The 25,748-nt window shown below is 49.1% G+C and overlaps 1 protein-coding gene across 1 annotated transcript in view; it reads left to right on the forward strand.

The window, feature by feature from the left end:
• The first annotated feature begins 3,484 nt into the window (after nucleotides 1-3,484).
• Nucleotides 3,485-25,748, forward strand: part of LOC103762753 (protein CEPU-1) — a 214,225-nt gene continuing 191,961 nt past the window's right edge. Inside the window, exon 1 of the mRNA XM_029962125.1 lies at nucleotides 3,485-3,571. Coding sequence (XP_029817985.1) covers nucleotides 3,565-3,571 — 7 coding nt within the window. The 5' untranslated portion in view covers nucleotides 3,485-3,564. The remainder of the gene's footprint in view (nucleotides 3,572-25,748) is intronic.

Here is a 25,748-nt window from a genome sequence, read left to right on the forward strand (position 1 = left end):
GAGGGGGAAAGAGCAGCAAAATTCACCTTTAAGGATTTATTATCGCTTCTCTCGAGCAGGTATTTACTGGGGGCATTTCTCTGAGGAAATGACTGTCGATTATAAAGAATAAAATAAAATAATAATAATAAAAAAGACCTCCAAACCTCTCTCCCGAAGCCAGTAACCTTGTGGAGTGATGGATTGTCGTGCTGAAAGTGGAGTGAGGGAGAAATGGAGACGGAGAGGAAGAAATGTAGATACTGTAACATACTCCAGGGGGTCGGGAAAGGGATATGAATTATTAAGTAAAATTAATAATTGAAATAATTAACAGCTGCAAGAGATTTTTTTTTGGTCCATCCTCCACATAATAGAGGAGCAATGTTTAGTATCAACCTGGAGTAACCACCAGTAATTTGATGTTAATTAATTCGTTGGCTCAGCATTCCAAGCATTTATGGGTGTTTTCTCTCCTTATAAATATATTAATAAGTTTTAAGTCATTCTACAAAAGTAATTTCGAAAATAACAATAATAATAATAAAAAAAAGTCCTGGCAAATGCAAGTCATTTATTTTTGATCAGTAATTAAAATGGCTTTCCCCCCCTCATCCATGTACATCAGAGTAAAATGGCTTTGTTCTGAGGAACTTCTAATTCCTATTCTTCTTCCTCTGATAGGAATCAATAGTATTTGCTGTTTGGGGCCAGATTTATGGATTATTTTTCATTGTGGGCTTTTGGAGTTTGTTGCTGGGCCTCCTAAAGACAAGAGGTTTTCCCTCCCCCAACCCCATTGCTCTGAACCCCTTGGATAATTCAGGAGAGACTGGGCAAGGCTCTAAAGGACAGAGCTAATGATGCATTTGGGGCAGAGAAATTTGGGGAGCTGGGTAAAAGGGTGATGGCTGTGGTTGGGAGGAGCTGAACCCCTCTGGAAGCCCTTCCTAGAGGCAGATCCGTCTAGAGATAAATCCAGAGGCAGATCAATGGGGGGCAGTGGGTTTATTGCAATCCCAAATGCTCCCCAACAGGATTGGAGGTGCAGGATGCAGAGGGATGCAGGGCTGCTCCAAGGAATATGTCTCTGGGACTGCTCTGCTGACCCTCAGCTGTATCTGTGGGGTGGAAAGGCCCCCAGCTGTCCCTGGTTTGGACAGTGAAGGTGTCTGACACCTGTCCTGGGTTTTGCTCCCTTTTCTCACCTGCATTTCACAGCCATTTGGTGGTGTCATCCTTCTTCACTGATGGCTCAGGAAAGGGCTGGTCTGGATGAAGTCCTTGGGGTTTTCCAAGGGCTGACAGCCCCAGATTGAATCCCAAGCCACACTGCTGGAAACAAATTCCCTTTCAGAGCTGAGGGGGCAGAGCCAGGACCCTCCATGCTGTGCTTTGCTTTCCACCCAGGGAAGCTGAGCCACACCAGTGCACAGGAGAGCAGGGCTTGGGGTCCAGGCACTGTCATTTCATCTCTGGATTGGGATCTGGGACTTAGTGGGGTGGGATTCTCAGTGTTTGGGATGCTCAGTGTTCAGGGTGCTTGGCATTTGGGATGCTCAGTGTTTGGGATGCTCAGTGTTCAGGGTGCTTGGCATTTGGGATGCTTGGTGTTTGGGATGCTAAGCATTTGGGATTCTCAACATTTGGGGTGCTCCATGTTCAGCCTGCTCCGTGTTTGGGATGTTCCATGTTCAGGTTGCTCGGTGTTTGGGATGCTTGGAATTTGGGATGCTTGATGTTCAGGATGCTCAGCATTCAGGATGGTCTGTGTTCAGGTGTTTGGGTTGCTTGGCATTTGGGATACTTGGTATTTGGGATGCTTGGCATTTGGGATGTTTAGCACTTGGGATGCTCAGCAGTTGGGTTGCTTGGTGTTCAGGGTGGTTGTTGTTTGGGATGCGTGGTGTTTGGGATGACAGTGCTTGGAATGGTTGGAGTTTGGGATGCTCAGCATATGGGATGCTCAGTGTTTGGGATGCTGGGCATTTGGGATGTTTAGCATTTGGGCTGCTTGGTGTTTGGGATGCTCCTCATTCAGGATGCTCCATGTTAAGGCTTCTCAGTGTTTGGGATTCTCAGCATTCAGGATGTTCAGCGTTTGGGATGCTCTGTGTTCGGAATGCTTGGCATTTGGGAAACTCAGTGTTTGCAATGCTCTGTGTTCGGGATGCTCAGCATTTGGGATGCTCAGTGTTTGGGATACTTGGCACTGGGGAAGCTCAGTGTTTGGGATGGTGAGTGTTTGGGATGCTCAGTGTTTGGGATGCTTTGTATTCAGGATGCTCAGTGTTTGGGATGGTGAGTGTTTGGGATGCTTTGTATTCAGGATGGTGAGTGTTTGGGATGCTCTGTGTTTGGGATGCTTGGCATTCGGGACGCTCAGTGTTTGGGATGTCTGGCACTGGGGAAGCTCAGTGTTTGGGATGCTTTGTATTCAGGTTACTCAGTTTTTGGGAAGCTCAGTGTTTGGGATGCTCTGTGTTTGGGATAGTGAGTGTTTGGGATGCTTTATATTCAGGATGCTGAGTGTTTGGGATGCTGAGTGTTTGGGATGCTTGGCATTTGGGATGCTCTGTGTTTGGGATGTCTGGCACTGGGGAAGCTCAGTGTTTGGGATGCTTTGTATTCAGGATGCTCAGTGTTTGGGATGGTGAGTGTTTGGGATGCTCTGTGTTTGGGATGCTGAGTGTTTGGGATGCTTGGCATTTGGGATGCTCTGTGTTTGGGATGTCTGGCACTGGGGAAGCTCAGTGTTTGGGATGCTTTGTATTCGGGATGCTTTGTATTCAGGATGCTGAGTGTTTGGGATGCTGAGTGTTTGGGATGCTGAGTGTTTGGGATGCACACTGGCTGTGGCAGCAGATGGAGTGTGCTGGATGGCAAATGGCAACCGTGTCCTGGGGGAGCAGCGGGATGTTATCTGCAGGCAGCAGCAGCCTCGGCGCGGCCCTTTGCAGAGCTCAGCACAAAACAGAGGAGCAGGGAAGGAACTAATTCCCATCCTCACTGGCAGATGGGAGCGAGACCTATTTCTGGCCTGGCTGCTGGGAGAGGAGGTTGCAGGCAGTTTTGGATATCCAGGCTGCTTTGGAGTTTGTGGGGGCAGGGGCTGTTTAGGTGCTGAGCTGGAGGGATGGAGGAGGCAGTCTCAGGATATGGAGCAAAAGGTGGGAAAGCTTTTTTTTCCCTCGCTCCAAATGCTGTAGGAGCTGTGAGGTGCCTGGCAGCAGGGACTGACTGCTCCTGCCCCGGGGAGGGAGGGAGCATTAAAAGTTGGAAGTGAAAATGATGGAGCTGAGCTCTAGCAGCAGAATTCTGCGCATTTCTCCCACTCAGGGATTTGCCCTATATTTAATTTTTTTCCCTGACTGCTTTAGTGACTCTGTAAACGTTGCAGAGTTTTTGTGTATTTTTTTTTTTTCCCTTCCTGCCAGATGAAGTGGGTTTGGTTTTTATTGAATCAGTTCCCTCCGAGGATAGAGGTTGTGAGTGGATAAAACCTCTTTCAATCCCATAAAAATGCCGTCAGGGGATTCACTTAAATTTATTTAATCCTGTGCACTTTATCGCGGTCACTTCATCATGGCAGGTAAGTGGATGCTAATGGATCCCTTCTTTTTATGGCCTGCAGCCTCCTGGAATTAGATCCCCCAGCTGCAAATCTCTCGTTTGTGGTTGGCATTTTATCTTCTTCCTTTTATTTGATTAGCAGGAGGGGGGCAGCGAGAGGCAGGACGCCCGTTTTAGGGTATTAAGGCCAGGACAGCTCATTGATTTAATCTCCTCTGACCTTCTGGGCAGCACCAGCCAAAATTTCACCTGGAGGAGACGCTCTGAGGATGCCAGGACATGAAATCCTCCCATCCCGGGGATCTCTGGGCGCGGGGTTGTGTTGATAAAAAACACGCAAAGCTTTTGCTCTTCTCTGCCTCGGCTGTGAGTCAGAGTTGATGTGGATTTGCCTCTTCTGATGGCCTGATTCACTCTGCTCCAAACCTGACAGGCCCTTTTCATTGAAACGTTGAACTTCATTGTCACTGAACCATTTTCTTTTATGAAGTCGAAGTGTTTGGGTGCTCTGGGGTGAAGGTTGTTGAATTGCCTGCTCCATTAATGCTTTTAAAACGGAGATATTTTTTTCCTGTGCTGTCACAATTCTGCTTCATTTTTTTCCTTTTTTTTTTTTTTTTTTTTTTTCCTGTGAACTGGCTTTAGCATTTAGTTTTGGCTGCTAAATCTGAAGGGTTGTCCTGTCTGACCTCCCAACTCCAGCCCGTGTGGTGCTCAGGCTCGAGGATGAGGGTGGTCCAGCCCCACCTCTGATGCTCTTGAATCCTTTCCCACCAGGAAAACATATGTATCCAGGAAATGTGGAGCTTGGATGGATACTCAGACCAACTTAGGCTTTGGGGAACCCAAAGGCTGCAGGATTTGTGCGTTGGGACATCACCTTGTTGTCCCCAAGGGCGGCAGAGGGGACATCTGCAAATCTATCTCAGAGTGCTGAAAGGCTCCTCAGGCAGCCATGGAATGTGTTATAAGGTCTTATCTCTAGGAAAATCTTACCTGAGGGATATAATGGAGAGTTTCCTGATGGCAAAAAGTCCTTTTTACAGCACCAGCCACCAAAACCAGTCCCCACCCCAGAATAATTTGCAGGGGAAAATGTAAAGCCTGGTGCGGGGAAAATCAGTCTGGTGGTTGGTCCCATGTGTTTGTTGATTCCCAAAGGGATTTATTGCCTCTTGGAAAGGATCCCCCATATTCCAGAGCATCCCTCAGCTCACACTCCTCTCCTGGTGTCCCCCAGGCAGGGAAAGGTTGGTGTTGGAGTGTTAATGAAAAAACTAAATAACGCTGGGAACACAAAACCATCGGGTGAAAAAACAGAGGTTTTGAGTTATTAAGGAGCCACTCACTGCGGAGAGAGAGGGAGAAAGGGAGGGGATATTGGTGTTTGGGAAGTCCAATTATTTCTCAACTGCAGACAGTCTTATTAACTTGGGCAGAAAATTAATTACTCTAATTAGAAAAACTCATTGGAGTTTGGTGAGGAGTTAGTGGGGGAGATGACAGGGGTGGGGGGAGTTGGGGAGTCACAACAGCCATGGGAGGGAGGGGGCAGAGGGAAACACGAGCAGTGGGGGAGCTGCTCTGATTAATGGGAGCAAAGGAAGGGATAGGAGAGAGGAAGGAAGATTTTTTTAGTCATAATGGTCTAAATTTAGCAATTTTAGTCTTGAAAAAACATGAGTATTCCTATATATGCATACTTGTATGAGTAAAAATATATATATCTATGCACAAACTCATATATATATATCTGTGCACAAACTCATATATATATATATATAAAATAAATATAGAATGCAACGCAGAGGAGATTTATCAGCGGGTTTCTGTGGGTGGTTGTATTTATTTCTGATGTGCCAGTCCATCAGCATGGGGGGGCTGTTGGAAAGTGCGGGGTGGGGGTGTTTTTTTTATCTTCCTGGATTTATGAAGTCCCTAAAACATCTGTTCCATCCTGATTCCACAGTCCTTTGGCAGCCCAGGGAGAGGCAGGGATGTGGATGCATGGTTTGGATGCAGACACATTGATAGTGCTGATGGAGGGAAGAGGAGCAGGATCCCTCCTTGGAAAGGGTGGGGTGAAGGAAATTCATCCAGGCTTGATGCCTGTGGGGCAAAATGCTGCAGTGTGGGAGGGGAAAATCGGGATTTGGGATTTTTGAAGGGGTCTTACAGGAGTTCAGTAGAAAATCAGCTTTTTACTCCTTTCCTCCTCTGAGCTGCTGGTCACAAACTGAGTGTCCCACGTAGGTGAAGATGTGATTCTCAGGCACATGACGGGATTCTGGGGATGGCTCTGAGCAGATCCAGGAGCCAGGATTTGGACTTAATGATCCTTGTGGGTCCCTTCCAACCCAGGATATTCTATGTTTTTATGACCTTCTCGACTCAAGAATGCCAAGGCCAGAGATGGGCAAGGACCAGGGTCTGGTGGTCAGTCTCCTCATCACAAAACCCAGCAGCCAACCTTGGAATGTGGAAAAAGCTCCAAAAACTGAGACAAAGGCCAGACCTGGGTGAAGCTGAGAGCCACCACGTTTGGGATCTTGCTGCCATCTGTGAGCTGCCACTTTTCCAAGCTGAAGTGATGCCCTGCTTCTGTGGGCAGGAGGGATTGTGCCTGTGTTTGCAGCTCTATTGCACCCCTGCAAGGACCACCCTGTGCCCCCCATCCTGGGGAACAAAGGAGGTGCCTGGAGGTGACATTGGGGGATCCTCAGTGGCTGAGCTGATCTCTGGCTGCACAGCCCCAGGTTTTCCCCAGTGCCTTTCCTTGGATGGCTTTGCTGCCTGTTACTGAAATAACCTGTCAAGCTCCTGCTAATAATGAGCCATAAGTCAGATTCTCTCTGGTAGGTTGCCCTGGGTGTCTATCACAGGCTTTAGGGGTGACCCAATTATGGTAATTGGCCAATTGTGCTGCTGGTGTTCAAAAGGAATGGGCAAACAAAGGAGGAGAAATAAAAGCTCCCTGGAAATTAGCAGAAACCCCCAATATAGCTATTTTTCAGACCCCCCTTTTTTGGCATGAGGTGCCTTTAACATTAACCTCTTGATCTGATACCTGCAGAGAACAGTGAAATAAAACCCCAAATGCAGCCGATGGCATCAGTGATGCTCCACTCAGGTGCCACATCGTGTCCTCCATCCCCAGGATTGCTCACAACCCAGACACACAGCCATTTGTTCAGCTTCATGCCCGAAACTCTCTATTTAGAGCAGTAGTTTCCCTCCCACTCAGTCATAAGACCTTGATTTCGCGAGAATATCTCCGATTACTCAGAGATGGACTCAAAGGGGGAAGGCAGAGGAGTGATTTCGTTTCCACCCAGCTGTGTGTGACATGTACCTTCAGTTAGTCAGGGCAAGATAAAGGGAATAAAGAACAATTTTAGCCCCATCCTTGCTCCTTTCCACACGCCACCACCCACCCCCTGTTTCCCCACAGGCCGGCCTTGTGCAGAGCCCTGGTGTTATTTCTGCAGAGGAATAACAATAATCCTGGGAGAACACACTGTTACAACTGCTGCGACCTCCTGCCCAGCCTGCTCCGCTGAAACGCTGCTGGAATTGCAACTTGGCACCGAGCTTTGTAGTGAAGGATTGCTCCTGGCTAATCTATAATTTACAAAACACGCTCAGATTCATTTTTTATGGGCTGTTTTGATATGATGCCATTTAAAAAGCGGAAAGAAACAACGCACCTTTTTTTTAAAGGTTGCTCCCGGTTCTTTTCGATCTTTTTTCCCTCCCCCCCCCCGTTCTTTTGGGAGGGCACGTTATTTTTCCCACCGTGGAAAGGGAATTTCTTCCTCCTGCAGCTTTCTGGATGACTCCCTGCAGTGCTGGGGACAGAGCTTTGTGTCACAACCTGCACCTTCAACATCCAAGGTGGTTGTGCTCACAACCCTCTGCCTATTCCTGTTGGCTTTTCCCCCCCTCTCCTGGCTTAGAAGCAGGAAAATGATGTATTTATTGCACCCTCTGTTTTTGCTCAGGAAGGCTGGGCAGGGAGGGAGAGGGTGTTGCTTGGATTTTCCACCTCTATCATCATCCAGTACCTCCTGCAGCCTCTTAGGTCTGAAGAACTGAGAAAGGGATGTAAAATTCCTCATATACCGAGAGGAAGAGAGTTTCTGCTGGCAGTGGGGTGGCTCAGCACTAAGGATGGAGCCTTTCTGGGGGGCCCAAGGCTTGTTCCTCACATGGCAGTGCTCCTCCCAGGTGTTTTACTGCCTGCAGGCTCCTCTCCTCCTCCCTATGCTGTTTTATGGTGCCCCTTTCTGACTAATGCAAATCCCATCCGGCATATATTAGTGGGAAGGGCATCGTTAGAAGGAAGAGCAGCACCGTGAAAAGCCAGCCATGAATCTTCTCAGGCTCACAGGGCTCTGTGAGCAGCACAGGAGGGATTAAATATGTTCATCTTGGCAATCCAAAGGGAAAGGAGGAGGTTTCTCAGCAGACCTTGGCGGCGGCGTGTCCGTGGGGGATGATGGAGCCGTAATTAACCTCCTCCCTGATGGACACTGAGCTTCTTTGCAATCCCCCACGGGTTGCCCAGTGTGGGAAGCAGTGTCTTGAGCAGGAAAAGCTTCATATCTGTTGATGAATAGAGGCCATGATCTTCAACAAGCAGGAATTTGGATGCAGGGAGCACCATCAGACCTCGTGTTCATTTATATCCATGTGAGGGCCAGAGCTGGGGGTGTTCTATGCCTCCCTCCATCCATGCAAATGGAATGCCAGCCTGCTCGTGAGGAGATCTCTGCTCCTCCAGAGATGGATGGGAAGTAGCTTCACTCTCCTGACATTTCCATGCAGTCCCAAAGATGTCCAGCTGCTATTTTAGTGAAACCTTGAGTACAGAGGGGCACAAACCACTTCCTGTGCCCCCCAAATTGTCTGGGTGGATGATCCATCTGGTGGTGTGACAGTGACAGGACCCAGGAGAATAACCTGGAGTTGTGTCAGGGCAGGCTCAGGTTGGATCTCAGCAAAAGGTTCTTCCCCCAGAGGCTGGTTGGGCACTGCCCAGGCTCCCCAGGGCAGTGGGCACAGCCCCAAGGCTGCCAGAGCTCCAGGAGGGTTTGGCTGATCCTCTGGGGCACAGGGGGTGACCCTGGGGATGGGCCTGTGCAGGGCTGAGGGTTGGACTTCATGATCCTGGAGGGTCCCTTCCAACTCAGCATATTCTCTGATTCTGGGATTCTGGGATTCTGGGGTTCTGTGGGCTGCTGGCAGATGTGTGATGGGGACACAAACACAGATCCCATACACAGCTGGCCAATGGCAACTTGGTCACCTACTGTGGGACAGATGGGTGCAAGAGAGTGTTGGTGCTAAAAGATGATTGAGGTGCCCCAAGCCCCTTGAGGAAGGGGAGTTATGGAGTGGGAAGGTGGTCTTGGGTATGTCAGGAAGGAAAGATGGAGTGTGGGCCTTTGGAGTGAGTCCAGAGGAGGTCACGAGGAAGATCCAAGGGCTGGAGCCCCTCTGCTCTGGAGCCAGGCTGGGAGAGCTGGGGGGGTTCACCTGGAGAAGAGAAGGCTCCAGGGAGACCTGAGAGCCCCTGACAGGGCCTAAAGGGGTTCCAGGAGAGCTGGAGAGGGACTGGGGACAAGGACCTGGAGGGACAGGACAAGGGGGAATGGCTTCTCACTGCCAGAGGGCAGGGTTGGATGGGATATTGGGGACAAATTGTTCCCTGTGAGAGTGGTGAGGCCCTGGCACAGGTTGCCCAGAGAAGCTGTGGCTGCCCCATCCCTGTGTCCAAGGCCAGGTTGGACAGGGCTTGGAGCAGCCTGAGACAGTGGAAGGTGGAATGAGTGAAAGGGAGGTGGAACAAGATGCACTTTCAGGTCCCTTCCAACCCAAACCATTCTGGGATTCTATGACACACAGCTCATGGGGGTGGCAGGATGGGGCTGTTGGGGGTGGTGGGTGGCAGGATGGGGTTCTGGGGGTGGTGAGTGGCAGGATGGGCTCTGGGGGGTGGTGAGTGGCAGGAGGCTCTGGGGGGTGGTGAGTGGCAGGATGGGGATGCCGTGACGTCAGTCCCTGGGTTAAGAGGCATCAAACTCCAAGAGATGCCTGAGGAGGAGTAAAGCAGGCTCTGGGGAGGAGCACGTGGGTGAGGAGCGTTGAACAGAACCAAACTAATAATGAATGCTGCTGTTCCAGCACCTGTCACAACTGCTCAGGAGTTTAATACTGTGCAATTTCAGACGAGAGAAACATCTTTTAGTGATGATTGCTGCTGCTTTTTTTTTATAGGGGAAAAATATTCCATGCTCTCAATGCTTCCATTTATCCTTTTTTTATCCCTTTTGTAAAGGTGGGGAAACTGAGGCAGCACCTTGCACAGGCAGGTCTGGGGTGGAGTGCTGTGGCATCACTCCATCTCCTACCCCATGCTCCTGGAAATCCTTGGGAAAGAGCTGTGCATTATTCTTTGTTGAAGTCCACATAGCCCCAACTTGCTGCACAGTTAATATTTAGGTCAGCAGAATGTAATTCCTTTTAGAATCATAATATTATCATTGTAATTGCAAATGTTTCCATTAGGCACCAGCACTCGGGAGCCTGGCACAGGCCTGCAAAGGGGGTTTGTTTCTTGCTCGGGTGTCCTGGCTCCAAAGCAATAGCAAGGAATGCTTTGCCCTTCTTTATATCCCACCTCCCAACCCCAAGTGAGCAGCTGATACAGGGATTTGCATCCAAGAAGGGACAGGGAGAGACACGAGAGGTGCTGCCAGGCTGTCAGTTGAGTGTCGCCTTTTCCAATTCCCCAGCAGGGAGAATCAGCTTTCCTTAAGTGAGTTATTGTGTCTCCAAGTCAAGGCTCTGCTTCCCGAGAATAAAACAAAACTCTCCGGGGATCGGCTCTTAATGCCACCTGCCTGGAAGTCCTGATAGGGGACTTACTGCTGGAATGAATATTCATCAGCTATGATCCTGCTCCCCACCTCGGCAGGGATTACAGCCCTTTCCAGGAGGGATGGCACGGGGATGGTTTGCTTTGGGATGGGGGCAGAGGAGGGGCTGTCTGTCCCCAGATATCCCAAGGCTCAGGTGCAGCAAGCTGGAGTCCTGATTGCCCACATGCTGACATAGGTTGGGATAAGGCAGAAAAAGTGATGCTGCCTTCCCCATGCACTTCCTTCTTTCCAACCTAATGATCCAGGACTTCTAGACCCCAGGGAGATAATTCCATGCTGGCACTCACCCATCTGTCTGTCTGCAATGCCCCCGTGAGCATCCTGGATTTGCAGCACCTTCACACCAGCCCTGGATATCCTGGGGTATTTCCTGTGCAGAATTTTATCCTCTACCTGGAAATACTCGGGAGAAAACTGCAGGAATCAGGTCCTGGAGAGCAGAGCTCCTTTGCAGCTCAGCTGTCCCGAGCTGGGCTGGAGGAAGCTCTGCCAATCCCTGCAGCAACTCGCAGGAGATGGCTGGACTTCGTTATGCCTTGATTAAATAACATTTTTGTTTTTCCAGCAGTTAATCCATCTAATTCCCCTGGCCTGTTGCTGCTCAGCGATATCCAGCTGGGATAACTGGGATGGTGCCGGGATGAGGGACATCTCCCACCACCTCCCACGCTCCGCAGGATTTCGAGCACGATTTTCCCTTGTCGTTTCCTTGCCAAAATCACAACCTGTGCAAACTCTGCCCTGATCAAATCTGTCAAGCCCCAATTTCGGAGCCCGGCTGCCGTGTGTTGATCAGGGAAATGGACTCGAAATTGGCCCCTTTAATGGGAACACGGCTCCCACAGAAGTGTTGGAATTAATGGCAGTGCCCTGCTGCGAGCTGGCAAGTTGGGCATTTGATTCCAGCGACAGCAAATTGCCATAATTTCTCCTCCACGCTCCTCTCAAGTGACAGTAAACCTCTCTCGTGGCTTTTTTTCCCCCCTTATTTATTTATTTTGGGAGAAGGGGATGCTACGTGGGCGCTTTTCCCCACCCGAAGGGTTACCTTGTTTTCATGGCAACCCCTGCTTAGCAGCAGACCTTTTGTGCAGCAAAAAAGGGAGGGAGAAGGGAGGTCTGGAGGAAGAAAAGGATGGCTGGGAGGGAGAAAAGGCTGGAAATTAGATCCTAAGGGCTGGTTTCTTAACTGGGGCTGTTGGTGTGTGGATATTCTTCCCTGGTATAATCAAACTGGGAGAAGCAAGGGGTAGCCTGGTGTCCCAGTGCTGAGTTGGACTTCCAAGGAGCACTGGGGTCCTCAGGGTGCCATTCCCATGGAGCATTCCCCTCCTGGTCCATCAGAGCCATCCTGCAGGACATCAGGATTTACTTCTCCTGGCAGAGCCCCCTGTCCCACAGCAAACAGGTGTCTCCTTGGGCGACCTCCTGGACAAACAACTCTCTGGCAACACATCTTTGCCAGGGGAGGTCGGCTTCTTAATTTAGATGCTGGAACACAAGTGTGTAAATACCCCAGCCCCGATGCTGTGGGGCTGAGTTGTTTACTTTCTCCCTGCCTGAAGGTCACCCTCCTCCCCTGGGTGCTCCGTTGGATTTGGGGCTCTTATTTTCCCTCCTTTCCCGCCGGCAAAGTTTACCCAGGGAGACTCAAATAGCAAAGGTCCAGGGGCTTTGCTCCCGGTTGTAAGACAGGGAAAACAGTGAAATGGAGGGAGGGCTGCAAGGATTGATTGTGTGGGTGTTTGTGGAGCATTTAACACTGTCGTGGGAAACCCCGGAGAAGGAGGTGGATAACTTTGTCTTTGGAGCAGGTTTGTGCAGTCACTCGAGCAATGAGGACCCCCCTCTTGGGGTGGGGATGTCCCAAGAGCTGGAATCGATGCCTGACCTAATATTTGACCACTTGACTCCTCAACCCTTGTGCTGGTTGCTCAGCACATCTGGGGGTTTCTCCAGTATGAGCTGAAATCCCTGGGCACGGGATGTGCCTTTGGGTGTTGAACCAGCAGTGCCAGAGGATGGAGAGGATCCCACATCTCCTGGCATGGTGGCAGAGGAACTGCTGGGGTTTTTTTCCAGGACCCATCTAAAACCCAAACAAGAAAAGTGAGTTTCTTTCTCCACCTTTTTTACAATTATTTATCTCGCTGTTGTTTTCCTTGGGCTCAGCGTGGAGCGGGATGACTTATATCTGCTCGAGTTAGGAGCCTTTTATTTTTAACCAGACCTGGCCCTAAGTCACCCAGCTCTCCTCAACAGAGCTGTAAATTTTCTGAGGCAGCCTGGCAGCCAGTGAACGGGGTGAGGACACTGGGAGAAATGAGTTTCTGGGGGTATGGAGGGGATGAGAAGCTCTTGGCATCCTCTGCCAGGGAGGGAATTGGTGCAGGGGTCATGGCCCAAACACCCCGAAGCATTTCTTGGGCTGTTTGTGTAGGAGAATGGGATGAGGTGCTTCTCTTCTCCCTAAAGGAATATTGTCTAAAGAAATTATGGCAGGATGGCAGTGTAGCACAGGAAAATGCAAAGAAGAGCACACAGGTGTGTGTGGAGAAATCTGTAAATAAGGCTTACAAATAAAAACCCCAACATGAAATGCAGCTGTGAAGATCCCAAACTGATGAAGATGGTGCTTTTAGTGAGGCAATTTGCCTCACCAAATTGATGTATTGGCAAGAGCTGCCTGCCAGCAGGTCCCAGAGGCTCGGGAGGGAGGGAAGTGGAACCTGATCCTGGTTTTCTCACTGGAAAACCAAGGAGCAACCCACTGTTGTGGGTTCAGTGGTGAATTAACAGGGTTGGCAGCCGTGGAGGAGGAGCTGGTTTGTGGGTTTTGGGCTCCTGTTTGGTTTTCTGCTGGTGTCTGAGTGCTGGTGAGCCCCTTTTGAGGGCTCACAGATGCCCTTTTCTGCTGGAATAATGCCCCTCTTTGCTCCAGGGCACATTGCTCTAGACAAGCTCTAGGAATTCTAGACCAGCTCCTCCCCTCTGTGTCTGTGTGTATCTGTAAGGCTGCATTGCCACCACTGCTTTATAATTATGGAATGGGGTTTTTTTTTGGAAGAGACCGTAAAGCCCATCCAGTCCCAACTCCCTGCCAGCACAGGGACACCTTCCACTAGCCCAGGTTGCTCCAGCCTGACCTTGGACACTTCCAGGGATCCAGGGGCAGCCACAGCTTCTCTGGGCAACCTGTGCCAGGGCCTCCCCACCCTCACAGCCAGGAATTCCTTCCCAATATCCCATCTAGCCCTGCCCTCTGGCAGTGGGAAGCAATTCCCCCCTGTCCTGTTCCTCCATCCCTTGTCCCCAGTCCCTCTCCAGCTCTCCTGGAGCCCCTTTAGGTTCTGGAAGGGGCTTTCAGGTCTCCCTGGAGCCTTCTCTTCTCCAGGTGAACCCCCCCAGCTCTCCCAGCCTGGCTCCAGAGCAGAGGGGCTCCAGCCCCTGGAGAATCTCCGTGGTCTTCTCTGGACTTGCTCCAGCAGCTCCTTGTCCTTGTGTTTGTGGCCCCAGCTCTGGTTTTCCATCCCTACATCCCACACTGGAGCTGCACTGATGCCAGGGCTGAACATTCCTGTGAGCTGGGGAGGAGAAATCCAAGGGTATCACTGATTCCTCGGCATCCAGAGCCAGCCGAGCCTAATTCCAGCCGTGCTCCACAAGGGAAGGTTACAGCTCTCTCTTTCTTCCCCCCCTTTCCCAGCCAGCTCCATCCTATGATCCCGACTGACCTTCTTAAAAGGGATCAACCGCATCAAATGAAGAGATGAAGAGTGAAGGGAGGAGCCGGGAGGGGGAGGAGGAGGAATGAAATTAGGAGCAGATATTAATAACCATGTTAAATATTTATCTGACCTCCTTTCACATGATCCTTTTTAATGGTGACCCAAAAAGCTGGTGTGCTAATATTCACTCTCGCTCTCCTTTCTGCCTCTCTGTCAAAGCTTTGAGTTTGAGCAGGGAAAAAAAAAAACCACCACCTTCTTTCCCCCCTCTGTTGCTTTGGGCTGTGGGAGAAATGGGGATCCCAAAGGAGCCTCGATGAACAAATTGTCCCTGATGACCACGGGGGTTGCATTCATGGACTTCTGCCTCAGTGTTGCTCCTTCACATCTGACTGAAGGCTTTGTTGGGTGCTTTAAATTTTTCCTCAGTTATTTTTCAAGCAGCCCTGTTCTGAATGGCCCCAGGCATTTTGAGCTGAAGCCTGGGGAGGTGTCGCTGCCTTGGAAACTCCCGCTTAGAGCTCAGGGCCAGGGAAGCATTATCAGCTCCCTGATTTCGGGTGGGGTTCAAGTCATTAGTGAAGGTTGGTGAGTTCCTGACCCCTTTCCCTTCTCCACACCTCAAAGCCTGTTTTGTTGGAGTGCAGCAATGGCTGCTGTGGTTTGACCTGCTCAGATGAAGATGAGAGCGGGGAAGTGTGTGAGAGCTGTAGGATTTTGGTCGTGGCTGTTCCGAGCTGGAACACAGGAGAAACTCAGCAATAATTCAGTGTAATTTTAATTCAGGGAGCTCTGTTGCCTCTTTCTGATCACATTTTTTGCTGTTTTTCCACTTATCCCTTCAGTTTCCTTCTCCCATCAGCTCCTGAATTGCAGGAGCATCAACTGTGCATCCAAACTGCTCCGTGTTTTCCATCACCTCATCAGCTTGCCTTTTGCTGCCGAAGTGCCTGCTGTGCTTTCTCTCTTGTTTTGGTGGCTCAAAGCCTGTAAAAAGCCCTCGAGAAACAACGTGAAATATCCTCTCCTATTATGGTATTTGTCTTTTGAAAGGAACCTGAATCCATTAGAAGCAGGACTGAATACAGGAGTGGGATTTTTCTAATCTCGCCGACATCAGCCCCCTGGGATGAGACCATTTCAGTCAGCTCGACTGGATCCTCTGGGATTTAATTTGTGTTTCAATTTAAGCATCAATTAAGCCACAGCATTGCCCCCCTTGGCCTTAGTTTCCTCTTTGCAGGGGGGAACTGAGGGCACTTCCCCAGCTCCAAGAACCAAACCGGGTGAGTCCTTCCCTTGCTCCGACATCCTGTGGAACCAACAAGCATTTTAGTGGGGCAGCACTTCTTTTTGGGGCTAAATTAGTGGAATTAGGGATAAAAAGTAGAATTTGAATCTACTGTCAGAGCACAGAGGCCCTGAAAGAGGTTGTCCAGAGTGGTTGTGGACTCCCCATCCCTGGAAGTGTCCAAGGCCAGGTTGGACAGGGCTTGGAGCAACCTGGGCTGGGGGAAGGTGTCCCTGCCCAAGGCAGGGGGTGGAACAAAATGAGCTTTAAGGTCCCTTCAAACCCAAACCATTCCATGATCCTGTGATTTTTCCAATGGAATGACTGTTTCTAGGACCTGCTACAGGTACAAAATTAATTGCTTTTATTTTAGGGGGAAAAGAAAAAATTTTTTTTTTTTTTTTTGCATTCCTGAGCTTGTCCTGGATGGAGATTTGCTGCTGAGAGTCTTTCACCAAGTCCCCATCCCCAGCGCCTCGAGCAAGACAGAAACGTGTTTAATCTTCCTAAATGTAATCCTGTTGTAGAACAGGAAATTCTTGGCTGGTCAGAGAGGATATTAAGATGCCTGCTCTGAAAAGTGTTTGAAATTATCATCATTAATCTGGAAATGATTATTGCTTAGTTCAAGCTGAGTAACGTGAAAAATAAAGTTAACCTGAAGTGTATACGGGGAAAAGTAAATTGGATTTTTTAAAAAGCTCTCGTTTGCCTAATGGAAGATAAGATTAATAGCACGGCTGGGGAATTTAGAAAAAAGTGCACATTTCCAAAACTTAAAGCAACTGGTGTTTGAGATCTTTGGAAGCCTCCCAGCTGGGGAGATTTTTGTCTGGTGCTCTCCCTTCCAGCCGAAGTATTCCCTAAATGTCATTCCATGAACTGGAGGTGTTGTGAATGGCAGGTGGGCCCAGGGAAGGAGTGGGGGTGCAGGTGTGTGAAATGGGCTGCAGGCACCTGATTCATCTTCAGTCAGTGTCAGAGGAGACCTTGGCCTCTCCAGGGAGCAAAGCCAAGGCGTCCAGGTCTGACCTCAACCCTGTGGAGTGACTGGGAATCCCCACTGGGGACTGGGGGTTCCGCCAGAACCTCTCCCTAAAGGACTTGGACTTTAATGGAGCCTCCCTGGGGACGTGGTGCTTCCTCTGGAACCTCTCCCTGAAGGCTTTTGGCTTCAACAGAGCCTCCCTTGTCACTGCCTTTGACCAGATTTGGGTTAGTTTGGGTTCTATTTTTGAGCTGGCAGATGGAGGAAGCCACAGGAGGGAAGGGAGGGCTTTGGGAGGAGGATCCTTTCCGTGTGTTTTGAGCAGAGATCTGAGATAATCTCTGCTTTTCCCCTCTTGCTGTCAGTCCTGTCTCAAGTTTGTTGCTGTGATCTCTGCCTGGTTTATTTTTTCTGGTTTTCTCTCCGATTTGGATCTGAGAGTCATCTCCTCCTGACACCTCCCAATCTCTGATAGCACCACAGTAATAAATCCTGAGTGTCTCCTGCCTCCTGGATCCATGTTGATGCTCCTGATACCCAGGTCCAGCAAACTCTTGTCCCCACCCCTGCCCCAGGGCCCGTGTTTGCATTGACAGAAGGTTAATGCCGGTGGGGTTTCACAACTTTTTGATTTATTGTCTTTCGGCATTCATCACTCTTTTCTTTAAATTAAAACTCCCTCCAGATGGGGTTTGTGACACAGATTTATTGATCTGCAATAAAACCTCCCTCATAACCTGTACAGCTGCCCATTCATCTTTCAGTGAAGGAGGGATCATTTCTCTGTGCATGTCCCAAGAATGAAAGCGAGCTGTTAACTTTTTCCCTCTTCTGCCTGTCTGATTTCTTCCACAATTTCCATGCCTCATCCCAGGTCATTTACAAGGCACTAGATGGGAAAAACATCAGCTCTGAGCTCCTTCTGTCTTCAGGTGGGATTCTTGGGGTGGTCCTGTGCAGGGCCAGGAGCTGGACTTCGATGATTCTCGTGAGTCATTTCCAACTCTGGATATTCTGTGGTTTGGGTGCCCAGAAGGTGATGTGGTGGCAGAAGAACCACCTGGAAAAGTCTCGAGGGATGGTACAAGACATAAGAGTTTATTTTAGGTTCTGCAAGTCCTAATGAGTCTTCTATCCCCTTCTCATGGGGATGTGCAGAGGGAGGGAGTAATGGCAATAAGTTGTGTGGCTTCTCTGGTGCAAGAAACAGCAGGAATTAGATGCTGAAATAAGTTCTAGTGAGGTAAATTGGCTGGAAGGTGGAATGATCTCCTGCTTTGTGACTTCTTGCAGCCACCTGTGGTTTGCCTCACAAATATCTCAATCTCCTAACCCACAAGGAACCCAGTCTGAAAGTGCTGTCTTTGGTGGTGGTGGGATTTTGTTCAAGGTTTGGTTTTTAGTGATGTGATCACACCTTCTGTAATGGTTTCACTCTTGGACCAGAGTTTTAGTAGGATTGGTTGTTTTGAGAAGTGAGTCCAGAAGAACAATTGTGTGTGTGATACAAAATAGCACAGAATCATTGACTGCTTTGGGTTGGAAAGGACATTAAAGATCATTCTGTTCCACCCCTGCCATGGGCAGGGACACCTTCCACCAGCCCAGGTTGCTCCAAGCCCCATCCAACCTGGCCTTGAACACTTCCAGGGATCCATGGGCAGCCATAGCTTCTCTGGGCACCCTGTGCCAGGGCCTCCCCACCCTCACCAAGGAGAATTTCTTCCCAGTATCCCATCTAGCCCTGCCCTCTGGCAGTGGGAAGCCATTCCCCCTTGTCCTGGCACTAAATGCTTTTATAAACTGTGTCTCCACACGATGTTGAAGTATTGAGTTACTGCAGATTGTAAAAAAATACATCCTCAGAACAGGTACTTAAGTCTAGACTTGCCCAATTAAATTCTTCTTCCTGAGTTTCCAACCAGAGAAAGATGAAAACTAAGTAGAAGGCAAAATTTCAGTGGCCTGAAGCCAACCCCTCAAACTTGCATTTGTGTGTGAAGTCTGGTGCCTGCCTTGATAGACCTGATACTTAACAGCCTCAGGAATCATGCAGAGTTGCTCATTCTTCAGGAAGCAAATGGGATTAGGGAAGGATCAGTCGTCCTGACAATTGGAACAGGGTTTTTTTGAGGTGCCTTGGAGCACAATGCTGCGTGAAGCAGGATTATGGAGTGTCTGCACAAAGTCACTTGACACACGGAATGTATGTGAGGACCTGTGTGAGGCTGGCAGGTGTTGGCTGTGCAGGATGAATTTGGGTGACTGTTGACCCACCTACATCCATCCAGGTCACAGAATCACTGAGTGATTTGGGTTGGAAGGGACCTTAAGGCTCATCTGTTCCACCTCCTTGCTGTGAGTGGGGATTCCACCCTCTGGATCAGATTGCTCAGGTCATAGTCATTCCCAAAAATGTCTCTTCTGGTGCTTCACCTCAAGAGGTGGTCAGAGCTGTACCAGCAGAGGCTTTGAAGGATGTGGGGTCAGTGGAACTGCAGGAGAAACACACATGCTGGCAGAGAGGGAAATGGATGGATGGAGTGGCCTGGAAATGGGAGACGGGAAAGACCAGAGAGCCAACGAGGGAGTGAGCAGTGCCCATGGACAACTTGGGATGAGAGCTGGCCTGGCCAGGGGCGATCAGGAGAGGGTGGGTGAGTGTTGAGTCAGAAGGGAAGGCACTGCCATTTGTCACCATAATCAGGGAGCCCGGCTGAGGAGGTTTTAATCACTGTGCACGGAGCTGGAATGCAGAGCAAGTTTATGGTTTACAGTGAGCGGACTGACACAGCTGATTGATGTCAAATATGTCATGATGTATATTGTAAAGCCAGGAGATTTAATGGTGTAACTCCATGGTAGTGTTGGAAGTGAGGCGCTGCAAAGCAGGGAGTGATGGATGGGCTCATTTCCATGTAAAATTGCCGATGGCATTGACAGCACTGGTATGCAGAGGGAAGATAAGAGGGAGACAGTGAGATTCACTCTGACCCTGGTATTGAAATGCTGAAATACAGCTGTAGGATCATGTGGACTTTGCAAACTGAGTGCGTGTCTGGGTGTATTTGAGCACATATACACATATATATATATATATATACACACACACACACATTAGTGCTTATGGTTATAATTAATGTGCACAGGGGCCTGAGTGAGGCAGGACAGCTCTGGGTGGTGTTACCAGCCCGTGGCTCAGGCAAGAATAGTTTGTGCTGCTCCCAAAATCCTTGGGAAGAGGAATCCAGTTATTCCTTACCTTTGGAGGAGCTGGTCCTGGTGTTTTTTGGGGCAGCCTGGTAGGGCACAGGAAGCTGGATTCACACTGTCCCATGGCACAAGGCTGGTTTTCCAGCTCCAAGGCTCCACTAACCCAGACTCCTGTTGTCACCTGAACATGGCAGGAGAGCAGAACTGATGCAGAAGTTCCCTTTGTAGCTCAGGATCCCCCTTCTAATTTTGGTTGACTTAAGCAAGGAGGAGATGAAAAGAAGAAAGGAAATACGTGGCTGTGAGATGACACAAACTGAACGTGGCAGAGCAGAGAGCCCGGCCTAAATAAACTGTCAAAGCATGTTTTGTTTTCATCACTCCTGCTGCGAGCCCTCAGAATTCCTGGCTGTGCTCTGTAACACCATCCTCGACGCAGTTCTTTGGGATAATGCTCCTGGGATTGGATGAGCTGCTGGTGGGGACCCTGGGGAAGGTCGTGAGGAGAAGCAAAGCTTTGGCTTCTGGGGTAAATGAGGAGCCTGGAAGGGGTGCAGGAGTCCAAGAGGTTCCAGACCCATTCTGGGATGGTTTTATCAGGGTTTAGCTCTCCTTTGACCCTCTCCAGCCAAAAGCCATTCTGCTGTCACACACACCAGCAGTGGACCTGTCCCTGGTGAAAATGTCTCCAGTGAAGCTGATGGACTCACCCCTGGATAAATCATCCCAGTTATCAACTTGGAGAGATAATCAAGGGAAGTTGGGGGAAGAACATGGGAGCAGCTCAGGGAAGGGCTGGATGTGAAAGAGAAGGTTGTGTAAGTCCCTTGCTCCCTAATGAGCTTTACTGAAGGTATTTACCTTCTTCTCCTTGGTCTTTGTTGCCTTTGATCCCATCCCTCATTTCAGCCTCCTGGACAGTCATTGGAAGGGCCAAAATTGGGCTGTTTTCAGAGGCAGGTTTACTAAGCACCAAGTGAGCTGACCCTGATGTAAACACTTAAGAGGCTTTGCAGGGGATTAAGTGACTGTATTTTAATCTTGTATTTTAAGTAGTTGTGGAGATGTGTCACAGGTCTGTCTGGGGCTGTGGGTTCACTCTCATCCCTGTCCCTGGCTGGTGATGCTTCTGGGGCAGATGGACTGAGTGGAGCAGGCAGAGGACAGTATTTCCAGAAATTAATCTGAGTTACTCTTTCCTTAAATGAAAAGGCTGATATTAAAATTATGCTTGAAAAGGCCTTTTTTTTTATTTTCCCCTCAAATTTATGAACTCCTCTGTGCAGTGTCTTTGGAGACAATTGTAAATTATAGAGTAGCCATATATCTGAGCCAGAGTTGGAGGCAAAGGGGCTCTGTTAGGGAGAGCAGCCGTGGGGGTGAGGGCAAAAGGATTTAGGATTTTTTAGATTTTTTTTGGCTTGCTGAGCTCATTTTGGTTCTGATCCTAAATCCTTGGAAGATGGTGTGTATCCCATTTCCCATTAACTCTCACAGACTCCAGAGAGTCTTTTTCTGAGCAGAAATCAGGATTGCAATACCAGATCAGTGCAATGTCCTATCTCCAAGAGCTGCCAGCAGCAGATGCTCAGGAAAAAAAGTAAAGAGAGAGTTATGCTGGAGCAATAAATTTTATCTGGGAAGCTGGATGGGGGCTGCACAAACAATTATGCTTAACCTGTCCTTGCCCAGATGGGTTCCTGAGATAAAATAGAGGGTCACCAGGATTTGAAATGTTGTTGAATGGGGGAGAACTGAACATCTCTGTCCTCGGGTAGCCCCGAGCGCTGAGAAATGACAAGGAAATAAAGAGTTGGTGCTGGTTTATTTTCTTGCAGTTCCCCCTCTGCAGCTCCTCGAGCCTGTCTCCAGGGCAAGAGCATTGGTGGAATTGCTGGAAGTGCCTCACAGAGCATCATTCCTGAAAAATAGATGTGTGGTTTTGGATTTGGGGTTGCAGCCGTCCCCTCCCCTGTCCTGGGCCTCCAAAGGGGGTCCATAGAGTACAAACCATGGAGGCACTCGGGGTTGCCCTAATCCCAATGGACACACTGGCATGACAGCTTCAAATTGCCCGATTTTAGAGGGCCAAAGCCACTTTGGGTCTAATTGCCCCACGGGAAACATGGATTTACAGCCTGGCTGAGGTTTGTGCCACTGGAACATGGAGCTGTGTCCCTGAGAGCCACGTGTCCCTCTCTGCAGCCCAGCTGAGGGCAGGCAGGGACCTTCCCCGCTGGCTCAAGCGCTCCACAGTGCTCTCCTGATGCCCAGGGAGGGTTGGGTTTCTCCACCATGCCCTTGGCTTGTGCCACCTGCGGTGCCAGAGCAGCCCTTGTCAGAAAAAGAGACTGAGAGGGTTTAAATTATGATTTGCTGCAAGGCAGCAGGGCTGCCTGGATTTATCATGGAATCCCAGGATGGTTTGGGTTGGAATGGACCTTAAAGATCATCTCATTCCACCCCCTGCCATGGGCAGTGACACCTTCCACTAGCCCAGGTTGCTCCAAGCCCCATCCAACCTGGCCTTGGACACTTCCAGGGATGGGACATCCCAATAAAGAACAGTGACACATGGAGTTGGAAGTTTTTCAGTGGATCAGCCAAATGAGAGAGACATTTTGGGGAGACCTGGCAGAGCTGGTTGGCGGTTGTATGTGTTCCAGGGTACCAGCCCAGCATCTCTGCTCCTGCAGAGGGGTATGAGAAGGATGCTGGGAAGCTGGTCCCTGCTGTGGGGAGCAGCAGTGCATCCTGAGGGCATCCTGGTCCCTCCTGGGGGTTTGCTCCAGCCTTAGGAAGCTGCATTTTGGCAGGTTATATTGAAGATGTGATGGTTTAACCATCTGCTGCCCTTCAGAGCATCCAGTGACAGGGAAGGGTGGCTTTCACAGAATCCCAGGATATGCTGAGCTGGAAGGGACCCACAAGGATCATCCAGTCCAACCCCTGACCCTGCACAGGCCCATCTGAAGAGTCACCCCCTGTGCCCCAGAGGATCATCCAAACCCTCCTGGAGCTCTGGCAGCCTTGGGGCTGTGCCCACTGCCCTGGGGAGCCTGGGCAGTGCCCAACCAGCCTCTGGGGGAAGAACCTTTTCCTGAGATCCAACCTGACCCTCAGGGTTCTGATCCCCCCCAGCTTCACCCCAACTCCCCCTCTTGCCCTCAGCCACGTCCTGGTGCCAGCCACCCATCCCTCCATCCCGTACCCGTGAGGCTGAGGCTACTTTTTGTTTGTTTATTTTAATTATCATCTCTCTCCGTGGCTCGGTGCTCCCGCGAGGGAGGCGCGGCCGTGCTAATGGGATTATTTGTGCTGTTTGCTGCTGTGGACGTGTTTGCCACTTCCTCTGCCTTTGAATTTCACCCGGATAATTGATTTCTGCCTCTTCCTTGGCACTTGCTTTTGCAGCATGGGGTGTTATTAGTCCCCTTTTGTTTCATTGCTGAGAGACGAAGGCTTTACAAGGCAGCCCGAGCGAAAACAATTGTTGAATCTCTCGTTTTCTTTATTGACTAACCGGGGATTCCAGGCAGCTCGAAGCCATCAGAGAGCCGTAATAACATCAGGGATGGATGGGGAGCAGAGCAGCTCCTTCCCACTGCCAAGAGGTTGGGTGGATTATCCAGGTCTCTGTTGCTGGTCACCCACCTGAGTGGACTCTGGCTGTCTCCTGTCCCTCTGTTTATCCCTGTGTCCCAAGGGGCTGGGAGCTGAGGGAGCGGATCCTTCCCTGTTTTGCATGAGGATTGTTGAGGATGGGCTGAGATTCATGGTGCTGGCATGGAATTCCCTTCTGCCATGGTTGGTCAGGAGTTGAGAGAATCCCAGAAAGGTTTGGGTTGGAAGGAACCTTAAAGATCATCCAGTCCCACCCCTGCCATGGGCAGGGACACCTTCCACCAGCCCAGGTTGCTCCAAGCCCTGTCCAACCTGGCCTTGGACACTTCCAGGGATGGGGCAGCCACAGCTTCTCTGGGCAACCTGTACCAGGGCCTCCCCACCCTCACAGGGAAGAATTTCTTCCCAATATCCAATCTAAACCTTCCCTCCCTCAGCTTGAGGCCATTCCCTCTCTTCCTGTCCCTACAAGTGGGAACAGCCTTAATGTGAGATGGAAAGAGGATAGTTCTTCTTAATTTGGGACATACTGCCTTAGGAAATCCAGCTTTCCAGGAGAACAGGCCAGTTTCCATGGAGTGTTTGAGCAGAACTAGCAAACACAAGGAAAATGAAAACATTTTGCAAGATTTTAAAATTGTTTTTTTCCATAAGAAAAAAACAAGTGATTTTTCTGGCTCAAAAGAAAGAATTGAAGTGTAGCTGAATTTCTCTTTTAGTTAATAAGCAAGGAAAAAGAGTTGAAATTTAAAGATCATGTTGACTTTGGCCCAACTGTTGCTTGAGTTTAAGTAATTTGAGAATTTTGGTTTAGGGCTTCTTCCCCCCCCTTCTTCTCTACACGAAAAAGGGCAAAATTTTTATAGAGCAGAAACACTTATTTTCTTCCCAGCTTTTTTCAAACCGCAGAGAATTCCAGGAGAACATCATGTCTAATGTCACAAACACTCTGAGCATAGAGAAGACATTGAGTTTTTAGTTAAAGAGGATTCATATCCATGGAAAATAAACACAAATGGGTCTTCACTGGTTAGGTTGTCCTTTGCTCCAATCTCTGGGCAGAAGTAGGATATGCTCTCCCAAAATCCAGGGAACTGGTTCCCTTCTGTGCCCTTCTGGATCTTGGCTTTGTTTTCTTCTATTTGCATAATTTCTCAGCTTATTTTTTTTTCTATTGTTTTTTTCTCTTTTCCCTTTTTTTCATTTATTTTCTACCCTCTCACCGCCTATTTTCTGTTTGATTTCTGCTTTTTTCCTTCCCTCCCTCTTTCCCTAGCCTGGAATGTGGGGAGCAAAAATGAGCCATTTCTAGAAGGAATAAAATTGTTTAAGGAGGCAAAAAAAAAGAGCAACAACATTTTCTGTGCATCCCTGTGTAAAATGTACAATAATCAAGCAGAACCACAGTAAATGAATCATGGTAAAAAAACACAGATTACCAACATGTCAAATACCATTAGCACTCAGATTTGTAGGAGCAATGTCTGCACAGAGGGAGGTTTTTCTTATTTTAGTTTATTTTACTCTGGAAAGTGAACTCCAGCCACTCCTAGGAGTGGTTTTGGTGCCTTGAATGAATTACTGATAAAAGAAAAAAAGCAGGATGGTTCCCCAGCACCATTTTTCATGCTGTCAGAGCACCAAGGTAATGTGTTACTTCTTGCAGGAACTTCAGATGTGTTGCTGTGTGTGAGCAAAAGTCTCATTTCCTTGGGTGGGATTAATGATCCCGTATTCCACTGGAGGAGGGAGATGGAAGAGAATCCAAACTAAGAGGGCCAAGAAAGAGGAATTCTCTCTAGGAATGTGATTTGCTGAGGAAGGACAGATTTAATAAGAGGGATTCCTAAAGGAGCTTTTGTAGCATCCTCAAGAACTGGTGGAGTTTGCAATGAGTTGGGTGGCCCTGATGACCCTTGGAAGAGGCCACCATGGCTGTTCATGTTAAATAGTCATAGAATCCTAGAATATCCTGAGTTGGAAGAGCCCTACAAGGATTATCCAAGTCCAGCTCCTGGTCCTGCAAAGAAGAGCCCCACAAGAATCCCACAAGCTGTGTTCTAGCTCAGCTCTCCAAACAGCTAAGTTTGAGCACCTCAGATAGGGGGATGTTTTCCTCCTCCAAATTGTATTAGTATTTATTAATAATTTATGAATATTTTCAATGATTAGTTATTAATAATATTTATCCTCAAAATTTTAATCCTGAGGGGACACCTCATCACAATCTAAAGCTTCCTCATGAAGGGAAATGAAGGGCCAGGCACTGATCACTTCTCTCTGGTAACCAGGGACAGGACTCCAGGGAATGGCTGGAGCTGTGTCAGGGGATATTTAGGTTGGGTTTCAGGAAAAGGTTCTTCCCCCAGAGGGTGGTTGGGCACTGACCAGGCTCCCCAGGGCAGTGG

This window comes from Manacus vitellinus, unplaced genomic scaffold (genome assembly GCF_001715985.3).
Source record: "Manacus vitellinus isolate BGI_N305 unplaced genomic scaffold, ASM171598v3 scaffold_41_pilon, whole genome shotgun sequence".
Classification (NCBI taxonomy): Eukaryota; Metazoa; Chordata; class Aves; order Passeriformes; family Pipridae; genus Manacus; species Manacus vitellinus.